Genomic DNA, 15,506 nt, shown 5'->3' on the forward strand with positions numbered 1-15,506 from the left:
AGGTAAATTTTTTGAGAACAGATAAGAGCTACCAGCATTGCTCCGGAGGTTAAAGGGGTAGCTCTGCATGAAAGTTCCATATGCCACTCACTACATCGACTGTAACTGCATTTGTGTCATCCAAGACTATACTAAAGTTCATGCAAAAAAAAAAAAAAAAGTACACAAGCAGTGTGCTAAAAACAAACTGTAGCCATGTCATGTGGTCTGATGAGACCAAGATAAACTTAGTTGGGTTAGATGGTGACAAGCGTGTTGGGCAGCGATCAGGTGTCCACAACAATGACAAGTGTGTCTTTACGACAGCCAACTATGGTTGTGCAAGTATAGCTGCTGGTTGTTGGGAGCTAGAGTTTAATGATGGAACCATGAACTAACATGTACTATGACTTTATTTAATTAATTAGAAAATTACTTGTTGGAATGTTAGGATAAAATTATAAATTAATGGTTTATGATTTAGATCAACGTGACAAGATATTTATGTTATGGTTAAATTGGAATTGAGGCAAAGATTCAGCAGAGGCATAGGCAGAAATTTTTTATAAGGGTGGCCAGATAATAACCTATGTAAACTGGGGGGTGGCCGAAAGTTGATAGGCATCAGAACCTCAGGGTCAATCTACAACAGGCAAATTAATGGGCACAATATCAATATTTTCTAAATAAAGACTAACTATACTTTTCTACAACCTTTGCAGACAAATAGACACATAAATATTTAAACATCTGTGCTTTCTAGATAAAAGGTATAGTGGATACAATTCTGTGAGGTTTGAGTTTTGGACGAACATCTTTTCCATTGTCATTACTTACCAACTTTTATCAATAATCATTCTGCATAAAATTGATATTTACAAGTACTAATATCTACATAAATTGATTATTTAATACATTTTATTAAAATAGCTATTTTTCAATAATTTTACTGAGGACTCTTAGATGACTTGCAGAGATACATAATTTTCTCTTTACCTCATATAGCACAAAATATAGTTCTGAAAAAAGCATGAATCTGTACTTATCATCTTTAATATTAGTATATTGATGTGCAGAATTAACCATTGTTTTGCTTGTTAATATATGAAAAAAATGTAAATGTCGTAATTATTCCATATCCATCTGTATTAGAGGGAATAAAATGGTAGGGGTGGCCATTGATTGGCTAAGGGTGGCCATGGTCACCCCTGGCCCCCCATCTAGCTCCGCCCCTGAGATTCAGAGAAAGCTTTTTGATTTTTCTGCATCTTAACTCTGTTTTGAACAAAAAAAAATATCCTGTTTGACCTAAAAGTGTTTTCTTACTCCGAAAAATATACATACATTAAAAGCATCATAGCTTTGTCGTAGGTATGAATGAGTTCATGAATATTTGACAGCTAGACAACGATTCTTCTGGCGCGATGCATGCTGGGAGCCGCCATGGCCTGGTAACTGCCGTTTATCTTCTGCAGACTCCTGACACAGCGGCTGGAGCGGCACCGTAGCTTTCTTTGGTGATGGTTTAAAGGTGAAACGAGATAGTCAGAGATGCAGTTTGGGCCATGAATGGACTATTCTGCAAACAGCGACGCTGTAACGGATTTTAGAGCGAGTGTCACGCCCACTGTGGTCAGTAACATTAAAACGGTACCGTACGGTAAGCTAGCTCAGCTAATTAAGGCAACCAGGCAAAAGCAGCCCTTGGCTCGGCAGTAATGTAGTGAAAGTGGAGCTACCGCCCCTGGTTGCACACTGTCAGGCTGTCGTGTTTATTCCTCTCAGCGCCGGGTTCTGCTCCGCTGTCAGATAAGACTGCGACAGGGCAGTTATGTTATTGTAGGTGGCTAGCAAGCTGACTGGGGCGTTTCTGACTCTGTCACTGAATTTTTAATGTTTGCCTCTTTCGGCATCACTGTCGGAGGAGAGAGTGATGGGCTCCGGGGCTGTGGACTCGTCCCAATGGCTTTCGGTAAAGGAGGAGACGATATTTCTCCATGACGGACTCATACGGGTGACGGATCTGGCCGAGCTGCCCAGCGAGATCGGGGTGTCGGAACAGGGAGATACTGAGCAGGAGGTAGGTGGACGCTGTCTCTCTCACAGCATGAGCCGCGCACTTTTATTTACATATAAGCGGACCTACGGGGGGTTCTTTAGTTTATTACATGGTGAATTGATTTGCATGTTTTTTGCAGGTGCTCTGTGATCACAGCGGTACCTACGTTAGCAAGTTTTCTGCTCTGCTTGTTATTGATTCGCTGTCATAGCCCAACTGTTCACTACCATTTCCTGCTGCTTTCAAAATAAAAGCCTTACCGCAATTGTAACTAGTTAACATTTTTCTTAGCGCTTACAAGCCACCATACAGATTCAACAAGCTGATAAGATTACTTTATTTTCTCGTGCAATCGTTAAAAAAAAATCCTATAAAATCAATCAACCCGTTACAATTAGAATGTGGGAATTATATGTTATAGGTATGGGTACTTTACATTAAATATAGAAATGGTCCTGTAGAATTTTAATGGTCGTCTTTATACAGGTTTAGGTAGGTATTAAACAAAAATTCGTTTCGCAATTTTCTTTAGATCGTTATTGAACTGTAAAGCAGCACTTACTGATGATGGATTACATTGTTATAACATGTTTTCCGTGTAATATGTACTTTTGGGCCCCAAAACGCATTTGAGTCAGTTTTAATAATTTAAAGAGTAGATTCTTATATCATCAAATTTTTACAAACGTTTACAAATAGGCTTTTATTTTGAAGCGAACATGATGAACCGGAAGCTATATAAACGGCTAGATCCGTCTAACTTTGTAATGATGACTCTTGAAACTTCTAGCTGCATTAACAATGCCATTTACAGCCTCAGTGTTTCTGCAAACTGCTTTAAAAATCACTACAAAGATGACTAATACCTAAAAAAAACATGTTTATGTTATGCAAAAGGCCATAGAATCAAGTGCTTTATGAGGCTTTGTTAGTTGTGCATCTCATTGTTATACATCTTGATCCAAATCTACTTCTATAAAGCATTAGTTACACCTCAGGTCATTGATTACTTTTAGCACATGTATGGGATTCAAACTCCTCATTTCAATATTCAAACCTCAGTTCATTTATTTGGAGCTTAGCTGCAGTTGCTGATATTATTTAAAGTATGTTAAGCAGTGGAAATATACAAAGGCCAGGCATTAGGTATCAGCTTATAAACATGTGACACCATGTCCTTTTCTTAAGCGAGACATCACTCATGCCTATTTAAAAAACAACTTGCCATTTGTTTTACCTAATTTTAAAATAATAACAGTGTCCGATCGTGTTTTGTTTAAGTTACACGAATGTTGGAAGCAAAGTATTGTTGTGTACAACTATTTAGCTGGCTATAAATACCAACCTTTTAACTGGAAGTTTCTATATATATGGTACAATATTATTTGGCTTTTCTCCGACTGTTTATGTACCGCCTTCTAAATACCAGTATTGTCGCCCCCCCAAAAAATACAGCTCTACAAAATACAGCGCTACAATACAAAATCCATCAATTTAAGTTCCTGTTTGTAATGAAATCAAAATGTAATCAATAATCTTTATTTTTTAAGCAAGTCAAATTAACAGGAAACATCATGGAAATCAGAACTAAAAAAAAAAAGAAAATAAAGGGAAAGATGTTTCTCATCGATGCTGACACTAAAAGTTGTAATTTGCTGGATTTTTTTTCTTCAAAAATTAAGGATGAAAGCTCAATGAAGGTTTTTAGCAAATGGGCTAGTATCAGGGGTAAAAACCAAGTCTTGTTATTTTAATGGTTGTTTCATATCTTTAGCTTTTCATGATAGACTACCATATGCTCATTTTGCTGATAGCTGAAACTAAAATCTCCTTTATGTGTGTTTGACTAAAGGCAGCCCACTCTGAGGGAAAAAAAGAAGTTTAAAACAGGCACATTGATGATGTCCATTTCTATGAATTATTCACTATCCATGTTGCATACAGCACAATTTATACAAGGGGGGTGGATTAGATATAGAGCATTGTTAAAGTGGGAGTGCAGTATTAGTTTGACATGAGTGCCAATTACAAGGCATGCAGGCGATATTTGATCAGCTCACAGATACAGTAAATTAATTGCCCGTTATAAATGGCAAGACTTTTCACATGTAAACCATGTTTCTGAATTTTTGTCTTTCATGATTAAAAAATATATGTAGTGATTCATAGCATATATGAATCATGAGGGAGGGAGGGTGTATAATATAGGTGCTTTGTCCTCTTCTTCAGTTATTGTGAAATTCATTGTGTATTTTGCTCCAGTGTCCAGCTAAAGGTTTAGTCATATAGTTCCCTTTTCGTAAGTGTTGTGATTCTGTCTATTTTTATCTGATGCATAAAATGAGTGGCAGCAGTGTTTTGCAGAGCAGGGTGGAGAAGGACCAGCATCCAGTTAAAGTGTTACTGTAACATAAGAAGCATTGCTGAAATCGAATCAATACAAATTGTGCCTGCTAAATGGTATAAATGGATTTTCTCTTCTGGTCTATGACTCGTGTGCTGCAAAATGTAATCAATATGTGAAATGCTGCCTAAGTGCACATTGTTTCACTTTTGATACACTATGCCTAATGATCTTTGCTTTCTCTGACCATTAGTCAAAAGACCTGTAGTCACAAGATTTTATTTCCTAGAAATGATTCTTTACCTTTGTCTGTGTAAATGGGTTAAATTTTGGCCTTTTGCAAAGAATTGTCTTTTTTCTGCAGCATTCAATTGATTGCTTTGAACTTGTGCTAAAGTTTGAAGATTTGTGAAATTCTTATAAAAAACTTTTCTCTCAGCAAAAAAGACAGATACACTTTAGAACCCCAAATTAACTGGATATTTGACAGACATGTATTGATAATAATTTTACTTTTTTGCTCTGGTTCTGTGAGCTCTTTGTCCTTCTTTTTTTAAAATCATATTAAAAATATTTTTTTTCCTTCCCCAGATTCTTACTTTTGAGACAAAGAACCCTGTTGAGCTTGCAGAGCGTCTTCGGGCCGTCTGTGGGAATCAGAGCAACGCATACGCTCGTCTACTGGAGTACCGTCTCAATGCACTGCGTGGCCTGTGGGCGGCGCAGCGGCAGCTGGCCTTGGAGGAGCAGCAGGATCGTGAGGGAACTGGAGGGGCTGATGAGGAGACCCTGGCCTTGCTCAAAAGGCAAGGTCTCCTCCAGCAACCTGAGCAAGCTCCTTTTACTTCCCGTGTTGCCCTACTGCTGGTCTTCCCCCTTCTGCAATCCCAGACTCGCAGTGATCCAGCGCTCTGTGGGGTAACAGCAGAAGTACTTCTAGCCTGCCTCCGGGACTGCCAGCCTCTCAGCCTGAGCAAAGAACCTGCAGACTGTCTCAATGGCCTGGAAGGCTTGCTTTGCTCCTGGCTAGAAGATGATCCCCAGGAGTCAGGCCAGGCTCAGCCTCAGGCTTGCTCACAGATTCTTCACTCACACAGACAGCGGGAAAATGCTGCTGCTGCACTTGTGGCACTTGCATGCGCCAGGTGAGGCAATAACATCTGTTCTTCACGCTTGTCTTGTTCATTTCACTCTTATTTCTACTAACATTTCCTAAAGTTAGCCAGAAATTTTAATCTGATCAGGTATTTTCCACAAGAAATGTCTTCATATGTGACGATGCTTTATTACAATTTTTAAACAGTCTATAAAATGTTGCCTTGCTTTGAAAATACGAGATGGGGCATTAAATTAATAATGTCCAAGTTAAAGGTAAAGAAATTTGGGCATGAGCAGACTCGCATGCTCCCTACATGCAGCTGTTCACAACCAAAGCTCTCCGTGTTCTGCAACATGCTGTCTGCTAAGCCTCTGGGACTGATTTACACCTAAATGTGTTGCTTCTTGCTACAGCTTTGCTTAGTGTTTTATAGAAAAATTATCCGTAAATGTGGGTTAATGTGTATGTGAGGGGTGTTGCCCTGAATAGCCGATTGTACTTGTTTATGTTCACATTATGTCTAAATGCTAAATTCTGTAGGTGGCAACAAATATTATCCAGTCATATCCACAACAGGCCACTTTTTGTTTAACCTGTGCTGATGTTCACAGCTGCTCAGTGCCTGGTTTTTGTTATGTGGAACCATCCAGCTACAGCCCCTTTATTTGAGTTCAAGCTAATCAAAGAACAATCGGGTTTACGCTTCCTGAACTCTGATAGGGCTGGTTAGGAAGTCACTAAATGTGAGGGTTGCATAACCTCGTGGGCTCCACTGTATTGTGCTTGAAATGCTTTGTGCATCACAAGACATAAACAAGGTCACTGTTATTGGGAGGAAGCATGTTCCAAATAAACATGTGAGACTTTGATTCATATGTTTAGATCTTCATGTCCACCTTTAAAGTGGACCTTTTTAAATGTTGTTTTTTAAGTGTTTTGCTCTATACATTATTGTTGCATAAACATAAATTGCAAAAATATTCTACTAGTTTGATAAATACTTATAATAAGTTAGGTTCATGCAGTCACTGATTGTTCAGCCCTAAAGGAATTCATTCTAGAAAATATCTTTCACATTAAAACAGTGTTTAGATTTTAATTGACACCATAAATGCGGTCCCTTTGGGTAGATATGTCTTCGTTTAATTGAGTACCTCTGCTTCTTTTTACCTCTTTAAAAGTTCTTAGATTTCTCACCTGTGTTTTTTCTCTTGGGTTTTTTAAGCTGTGGCCCAATTTTTAAATCTTGCTAACGATTTTGCAGGGGCTCTTTGAAGACTTTCATTCACACAGTTCATCTGCTGCAAAAACAAACTGATTTGGGCCATCTTCCTGTGTCAGATGTGCTTTACAGGTAGGACAAACCATTTAGGTTGTCTAGAAAACAATTCAGTACTTTATATAAAAATATAACCACTTTGTTTCTTGTCCTGCACAGACTTCTGCTCCTTGAAGGAGGCCCTGGCTCCCCATCCTGCCTCTTAGGGGGCAAACACAGTGTGTCTTGGGGTTTTGAGGATATGCTACCCACTCCTGATAATTCCACTGGAGGAGCAGAAAATAAAGGTAAATATTTGTTTGGGGCTATTTTCTGGTTGGTTATAAAGTTCAGTTTACTGATACCAGTTGTTGCCAAGCCCAGTATCTCTTTCTAAAATAAGAAAAAATTTTTCACAAGTTATGGGACTCTTATAAATTAGCTCCCAGCTCCCTTCGTTTTCTTGCTTTCCTCATTTAAAAAAAAAAAAAAAAAGCTCAGTAAAACAAAATCTCTTTAAAATAAAGAAGAGCTTTTTTCCATCTTGATAAATGATTGGAAATAATTAGGATTTACTGCCTGATGCACTAGATTGTTACATTCTTTCACTTATAACTAAAGAAGTCTGTCTGTAATTGGTCATTCCTTTTTTTGCATTAAGACTTGAGGTATCATCACTCCCTCTGTGTGAAATTGAGGAGTCTATTGCACAGTTCTTTACTTAAACAAGATTTCACAGTTGTTGATGTCCTCAAAGCAAAGCAACATGACGGAGTTGACATTTTAGACTCTTTAGTGTCATATTTTTGCACATTATCACGGTTTTCATTGCCAACTGAAAACAGCAGTCAACATGGATTTTAAGTGGAATCATTTTTCAGTTCGTTTTTACTGAAAATATCTTTAATAAAGCCTTTTTATTTGACCCTTTACAACTAAAACATTGTTGTATGAGGCGACTGACATCATCTATTTATATGCCTGTCACTTATTTTCCTTGATTTACCTCGGGTCGGATGTTCTCATGTGTTGGGTGGATGTGATGTCAAGCATGTCCTTGATGAATGAGTCAGACCCAACAAACAATCAAATGATTATATTCAAAATGGAAATGGATTTTGTGGAAATTCAAATGTGACCAGCATTCAGCTCTGAAACTTCGTAATGCCTCTTAAAGCCCTGATCACAGCGATAGCGTCAGACTTTTAAAAATCTTTGATCCGATTTTCTTTTTTTTTTTTCCTTTTTTTTTTTTTTTAGCTAATAGACAGGCAATAAAGGCTTCAATGTGGCACCTGACCACAGATCAGTAATGGAGGAACGTTTAAATGAATGTGTTGCAATTGAGCAAGTTGTTCTTACGTTAACATGTCAGCTAGTAATGGCAGTGTTGCTTCCGGCCATGTTTATGTGCATAAAAGAAACGTGGGAAGCAGAAGAACAGCAGAAACATTTGATCAGTCGTGTAAGGTAAAACTTTTCTACATCGGAGCTGATTTGAAATTGTTTCCATCTCCAGATTTTTGCATCAACCCTTTTTTGCAAAAACCACCTAAAAAAAAGCATAAAACTTTTTTGCAAATTTGACGGAATATTTTTAAATTTAGCCATACTGAGCATTAAACAAAGCTGATGGAAACACGCCTATTGAGTGTGTAAAGAGAGGCTCTCGCTACTCACAATACAAAGATCTTGATCTGTAAAATATTTTTTCACTTTTTTCTCTGTGCCTTATAAATCGAAAATCAACTCATATTTGCCTGGGTTGGATTAAAATTTATGTAAAAAAAGAAAAAAAAAATTATCCATGTGATAATATCCTACTATTATTGAATATTAGTTGTTAGATCTTCTAGTGTAAAATTCCACACTAAGGAGTGTTGCTGTCACCCTGACATGCTGGTATAAAAATACGACTGCCTTTCTTTAAATTCATTCAGTTCTACGCCCAGAAACCAGCCTGCTTTAGTTGGATCACTGATGAGATTTCAATTCTTGCATTTTAAAATTCCACCATTGTAGTTCCTTATTTCCCAAACAGTTCTTTTGATCAATATCACTACTTTTAATTTCCACTGCGTACCTCTTGTCTTGCAGACACAGATCTTGGGCGCTGTCTAGCCACAGATGGTCTATATCTGTACACCACCAATTCTTCTGGGAGAGGACTAAGCAAGCTTGGCTCTGGTTTACATGGAACACTTAGGTAACGTGACACTCATTCCACCATGCATCTCTTCATCCACTGAAATATGTTCCCTGATCCATCTGGATATTTTATTAAAAAACAAATATAAAATTAGATGCAGAGGAGATGCAACAATCTTCTTTTAAAGCTGACTGTAGAGGATAGTTTGAGTGAAATTCATTGCTGCAGCCTCATTTCTTCTAGCTGTTTCCAGCATTTTACAACATGACAGATTGCTAACTGTAAGTAACTTGTCACAACCGGTTCTTATTAAATAAAGTAGTCATTCTAGCTGTACACATAAAGAAAGCATGTAGGAAACATTCTACACTGATAGTTTTTCAGTTATTTGTTCACTTATGATCATAGGCGGCCAGTCAAATTAGAGGGCCAACACAGTGACGCCAATCAGCCTACTTTCTAATAGAGATAACAGTTAAATCACTAACACTAAGCTGCAAAGGCTAAAGCAAATTAGAAATGTGTCATGCCTAATTGTAGAAGTCTCAGTCCTCCCAAAGTAGGACCAGAATGTGGGCTTAAACAGAGGACCTAAATGTCACTTAATGTCCCTTATCACTATGATTAAATTGCACACATATTTGGAGGATGTGAGAAAAGGATAAAGGGAGAGAGATGTAGATAGAAGCAGCTTACTTGAAGCAAAATCCAAATAAGACAAGATAGAAACCAGATGCTCTACTTCTCTATGATAAACAGAATATGCAGCTTCTCCATATTCAGGAGAATTGCTTTGTACAAACTCTTGAGATAAAGGCGTATTGGGTCCCCGCTCAGAACATAACAGTCACACGATGTACATATTTCACACTTATTTTAAAAACCTTTCATAGCAATTAGCACAGTAATCACCATTAGTATCACTATGTGTAAGCCTTGCCTTCTAAATTCAAGATCTAATCTATTCGTCCCTTGTGTCAATGTCTTTCACTGAGGTTTCATCATTTCCTGATTCTTCATCCTTCATGGCTAATAGAGGAAAAAAAAGAATGTATTCCTTTCCTTTGTTAACTGTTCTCTTGTTTTCTGGAATTCTTTCCCTTCTGTGGTTTTCTCCCAGGTTAATATCACTTAAGCGGTTTAAAATATTTTTCACTGCTCACAATGTTTGAACATGACAATTATCTATGTTGTTATTTCTTCTTTAAAATAATGAAATGATAAAAATAATATCAATTATTACAAATGCAAAGTGTGTATATAGGCCTATACCTTATTTAAGTCATAGAGATGTATTTGTATATTTTATTCATGTGTGTAACAATGTTTTGTTTTTCTGACATCTGAGACTCAGAAGTAAAACTGGTCAAATTTAATGCTTAGCAACAGAAGACATGATATTATTTGATTGGGTTCTGAGTCGCCACAGATCTTTTAAGGAATTACCTGTTGAAATATGTAAAGTAGGGTTTAAGATTTAAGTAAGACCTAAATATTTATTATTTTAGAAACTATAGAATTGGTTTAATTTGTAAGCTTCAAAGCCAATTAAATTCTTATTTTGACATGTATGTTTTTGCATATGCTTGCAAAAACCAAAACTAGATTTTCTATGTTTTAATTAATTTACCACATAAATGTTTACCAGGTGTGACTGAGGGCCTCGGTCCTGCCCTGTTTATCTTTGCCTTATGTCTTTCCCCCGACTTTAAACCAAAATTCTTAACAGGATACTTTATAATAAAGGCCAGTAGTACCAAAACAAAAAACTTGTCCAAATATTTGCAGTACTGACATGTTAGCTCTGCCTATATGCAGGGGTTTTGTGTATTGTCGAAATGAAGAGTTGGAGCCAGGCTGGGTCGTGTTCAGCGGTGGCCGTCTTCTCCATCGTCCCTCTTCCTTTGATGCCAAGCCTCATCAGCTGTGCCAGGTTGTTGACCCCTTCACTCTCCAGGTACTGTCTACTTTAAGTTTACTGTGAAAAAATGTACTCTTAAATTTCAGTATTGCAAGTTTAAAAGGGTCATAGAATGATTCTATAGGGTATTTGGTGCTGGTCCTTAAGGTCTCTGAATAGGGTGTGTAACATTTGGGCTAAAATGGCATATTTGCTGTTCTATGAGCCCTAATGCAAGCCTGGTTAAGAGCCCCAGAATGAAACAAGGTTTTGTTCCTTTTATGGTATGCTCATGAATATTTAGATGAGCTGTGCCCTGATTGGTTGGTTTACAACGAGCGAAGCTGCTGAGCAAGACATGTCTTACTTTTCATACCTAAAAAATTTCAAAATTGTCCAGGATATTGGTTGACTACAGTGATATATATTACCAGAATATGCAGAAAATTCAGAGTCTAAAAGATATGCTTTTGATATATTTAGTTAATTTAATTAATTTTAATTTTATTTAATTTCTACCAAACTCACCGTGGCTGTGGAAATCCCAAATGTTTCTTATTCCATTCTATTATTTGTTGTTCCCCGTTCAGGTGTGCCAGATTGTGCCCATGCCAGCCCATCACTTCCCAGTGGGCAGTAGCATGACCACGCTGCATCTCTGCTCAGATGGAACCTATCTCTACTGGGTCTGGTCCCCAGCAAGTCTCAATGAAAAAACTCAGAAAGGCCACTCTGTCTTCATGGATGTCTTTCACCTGTCGGTGAGGACCACTGACATTCAGTATATTCTGTTACATTATTGAAAAAAAAAAAAATGTATTCATCTATGTGTTCTTTATCTTCTGCATGGCACAGACACAGACAGGGTTGTGTGTTGCAGACATCTTGCAAGAAAGAGTTATTCTAACTCGCAAAGAGGGTGAGTCTTCCAAGTGCTTGAATGAACTTCTCTTGAGTCGAATGTCACGTTTCCGGGCCTCCCATTCTGCCACACTGGCTGCTCTCACAGGCTCCGCAATCACCAACACCGTCAAAGAGGAACAGTCAGGTAAAGGCAGAGGATAAGACATGATGTAGCATGTGTTTGCCCTAACCCTGTTTTTTAACCTGTCACCTTATTCCTCTCAAGCTGTAAACACTAGTTGCGGCCTCCCCCTGAAGACGCTGAGAAAGACCCCCATGTACGTGTGTGGCACCTACCTAGTAATGCTTGTTTCCCCCCCTGGTGTGTCTGGTAGCTCTGCCACTCGTTCCCTGTTTGGAGGCACCAGCAGCCTGTCTTCTCTTAAAAGTAAGCACAAATCCACCAGTTAGTTAGTATCTTTGTAAAGCATTTCTGACCTGTCAGGATATTCCTACTATAGATTTATAATACGCTAAATAAAATGTATTATTATTATTATACTGTTTTTGTCAGTTTTCTAGAATCCCTTCAAACGGATGTCAGATTTTTTTTTTTCACAAGTCAGTTTGTCAGATGCGATCCAACCACCTAACCTGTATATTTTGTAAAATTATTGGTCAAATATGCATTGTCAAACTTAGTAAATGTAGTTATTAAATTCCAATAAATATACACAAGCATATTATACACAAACATATTCCTAATTTAATGAGTGTGCTGCGCATTAATCAGCTGTTTATTCTTCTCACTGGCGAGATCTTCCCTCTGCTCTGGAGCAACATTTCTCTGAGAAATCCCTGTTGAGGTTTAAATCTCGGTCTATTGAGGGGCTCTATGGAGCAGGGGGGGTGGGGGGTCGTGAAACTGTCTGCACGATGCTGATTGGCAATCATACTTAAGGATTTTTGAGAGTGAACAGACAACAAGAAGTTTTTCCTCATGAGTTGAGAGGCGCTATATAAAGAAACTGAATGGAATTATTACGTTTAGTTTGTGCTTGTCCTGAAATTATATAAACATGACACATTCGTTTCTCTTTTTAGTTTTAGCTTCCAGCCTGGTTTTTAACTTGGCTGATGGCCAATTCAGCAGCCGCGCCGACCTCATTGATGCTCCTGGCAGTTCTCTTGGCAGGGGCGCCCAGGTAGCAGGGCTAGGTAAGTTCAAATGAAGTCATTTAGATTGTTTTATATATATATATATATATTTATATGATATTAATTTATATCAATAAATGTGACCTTTTTGATTTTCATCTGCATTTTTTGATTAAAGGAGCATGTTATGATGCATTGAACAACTTGATATGGACCTGCTCCAGTGACTACATAGATCAGTGGTGCAATCCTGGGAACCAAGCCTTTCATCATGTGTGCCATAGACTCGGTGTTAGCCATGTCATCAAGGAACCCAAAGGTAGACCCAATCAGAACCGACACCACCTCATATTTATGAAATTAGGTCAAACATGGGATTAATGGAGAAAAAAAATTTTTTTACAGAGGAAACAGTGGCCACTGGGGAGGTAATCAACCAGCTACTTCATCATGTAGGTGCTATGTGTATCCACCAGCTCAACCTACTGGCCGCCAGCAGCAACAGCCTGCCCCTGGAAGCACTGCTGGGTAAACAGCATCCCATTGAAGCCCGTCACTTTAGCAGCATCTGCGACATCATGGAAAAGGCCATGGTCAATGGAGATACTTGCATTATCCGCTGCATTTTGGTAGTTTTCCAGGTATGCTACAGAGCCGAATGACTGAAGTTATGCTACGTTCAGACCGTAAGCAACAGGAGCAGCAGAAACGCACGTGCTGCTTCCTTTTTAATGTTGTACAAGTTTAGTTCTAACGCGTGGCTGAAGCATCTGTGCTGCTCTAGCTGCACGATCAAAAAGTGGGTCTGATGCGAGTTGGGCGGAACTACCTTCTTTCTTTGCCTGTAACAATGGCAGCTATATTTGCTGTGATCAGTGGGTAAAGTAGTTTTAGTAAAGTAGTTTTTACGTGAGAAACCTGTCCACCTGCAAACTTTATCTGTGTAATCAGTTCAAGATTACGATCCTGCCTTCAAATATTATTCTGCTGTTGGAACTGCTCAGACCCCCTACACCGGCGGTGCGCTGTCACTAGGAATCCCTTCAACTGCAGCTTTTGGCCCGGCCACCTCTTTGCGGTTTTCCGCTACTGTTTGCTGCGGCCGGAATGCATGTTTCACGTACATAATCCAAACTGCGGGCACCAGAATAATAAAAGCGAACATATTTTGCCGGCAGGTTTCGAGCTTTTAAGTTCATAAAAAGATCATAGCGATCCGCATCAGCAGCGCTGCGTCTGTCTCTCTGCCAGCCTCAGATCAGCTTCTTTGATTGGTTTATGCGGTACATCAAGCATCAAGAGTTTTCCAACTCTAGCAGCTGCTGCTTCTGAAAGGCGTCAGATGCTCAGAAGCTTGTGAGACGCTGTTTCAGCTGCTCAGATGAGCTACTTCTGCTGCTCAAAACATGTTGCGGGACCTTTTGCTGGGCCTTGATGCGCGTCAACCATTGACTTTGCATGTAAACTAACTGCTTCTGCTGCCTCTGCTTCTTGCGGTGTGAACGTAGCATTATCCACAAAGTGACTTAAGATTTCTTCTAAGCAAATGGATAGGTTGACAACCATTTCTTTTATTGGTATGGTTGTGTTTTCTAGGTGGTTTTCAGGTTCTTTAATCCTCAGTCAGACCAGGATAGAGAGAGTGTGAGGCGATCAGGCCTGCTCCTGTGGCAGTTGCTCATGGCTCCAGTTGATCAGATAGGAACAGAGATACAGAAAGAGGTGTGCCTGGCCATCAGGTAATTCTGCACTCACACACTATTTATTAATGGTAATTGTTATTTTTCTCTAACCAGCCTCCTTGTTCTCTCCCTATTTAGCTCAGGCCTAAACACTCTGTATCAAGGAGAGACAGAACTGAACAAACTTCTAAAACTGGTTCTAACTGAAGGTGATATTATATTAAAAAGAATGGTTGTGCTTTTAATGGTGTATGATGGTACTGAGGCTCATGTTTTGCATGGAAAACTCAGGTGAAAGAAACGGTGGCCTGTCTCAACTTCGCGATGTAATTCTTACCAACTTGGCTGAACAACTACAGAAGAATAGATTTGGGAGTGAAGATGATGACCACTACAGGTTACTTATGTCTCTGACTCAATAAAATGGCCATTTTAGTTAAACATGATCTTTATTTGTATCCCATTTTATTTGTCTCAAATATCCCTTTATTTCCAGACTAAATGATGAGCTTCTGCATTGTGTCCTGAAGACCGTAGTCCGGGAATCCTGCCTCCTTATTACTAAATGTCAGACTGTCGCCAGAGATGATTTCCTGAAGCTTCTCTCCACTGTGCCAGTATGAAAAACAGTTCAGCGGCTCCTGAATGTCAACAATACAGACAGATCACATGCTTTGAAGTTTGAGTATTACTACTCATCAATGTGTTTTTTGCTCTTGTTTATTTTAAGGTGGTCTCACCTTGTCTGCGCTACCTCATGGCTGTTCAAAACCACCTCCTCAGTAACACCATTCTTATCCGCCCGGATGAAAGCGACGATAGCGATAGCTCCCTGCAAGGGGAAACAATGAAGGTACAGGTAAACATCCCCTTTAACTACCCTACCACTGTCTAAGCTTTGCCTGTCTTTGAGAAGCCAAGCTATGACTTTACGCAGTGGATGTGGCCGCTTTAAAGTTTTGCATTTGCAGCTTACTTGTTTATTGTAACAAAGTATTTCATGTAAATTGTATTTTAAAGCAAATAACCTTCTGC

General features: G+C 38.8%; 1 protein-coding gene across 2 annotated transcripts in view; it reads left to right on the plus strand.

The window, feature by feature from the left end:
- The first annotated feature begins 1,411 nt into the window (after positions 1-1,411).
- hectd4 (HECT domain containing E3 ubiquitin protein ligase 4) overlaps positions 1,412-15,506 on the plus strand; it is a 47,845-nt gene continuing 33,750 nt past the window's right edge. The window contains exons 1-17 of one of the 2 annotated variants that reach the window (XM_015378052.1): positions 1,412-2,059; positions 4,974-5,527; positions 6,746-6,835; positions 6,920-7,047; positions 8,837-8,945; positions 10,707-10,845; positions 11,379-11,549; positions 11,644-11,836; positions 11,918-12,079; positions 12,736-12,849; positions 12,968-13,108; positions 13,195-13,430; positions 14,386-14,528; positions 14,610-14,680; positions 14,763-14,868; positions 14,968-15,088; positions 15,202-15,330. In XM_015378052.1, the coding sequence (XP_015233538.1) occupies positions 1,913-2,059; positions 4,974-5,527; positions 6,746-6,835; positions 6,920-7,047; positions 8,837-8,945; positions 10,707-10,845; positions 11,379-11,549; positions 11,644-11,836; positions 11,918-12,079; positions 12,736-12,849; positions 12,968-13,108; positions 13,195-13,430; positions 14,386-14,528; positions 14,610-14,680; positions 14,763-14,868; positions 14,968-15,088; positions 15,202-15,330 (2,754 nt within the window). In that variant the 5' untranslated portion in view covers positions 1,412-1,912. The remainder of the gene's footprint in view (positions 2,060-4,973; positions 5,528-6,745; positions 6,836-6,919; positions 7,048-8,836; positions 8,946-10,706; positions 10,846-11,378; positions 11,550-11,643; positions 11,837-11,917; positions 12,080-12,735; positions 12,850-12,967; positions 13,109-13,194; positions 13,431-14,385; positions 14,529-14,609; positions 14,681-14,762; positions 14,869-14,967; positions 15,089-15,201; positions 15,331-15,506) is intronic. The other variant, XM_015378053.1, reaches the window with a different exon arrangement.

Source organism: Cyprinodon variegatus, unplaced genomic scaffold (genome assembly GCF_000732505.1).
Source record: "Cyprinodon variegatus isolate N-32 unplaced genomic scaffold, C_variegatus-1.0 Scaffold163, whole genome shotgun sequence".
Classification (NCBI taxonomy): domain Eukaryota; kingdom Metazoa; phylum Chordata; class Actinopteri; order Cyprinodontiformes; family Cyprinodontidae; genus Cyprinodon; species Cyprinodon variegatus.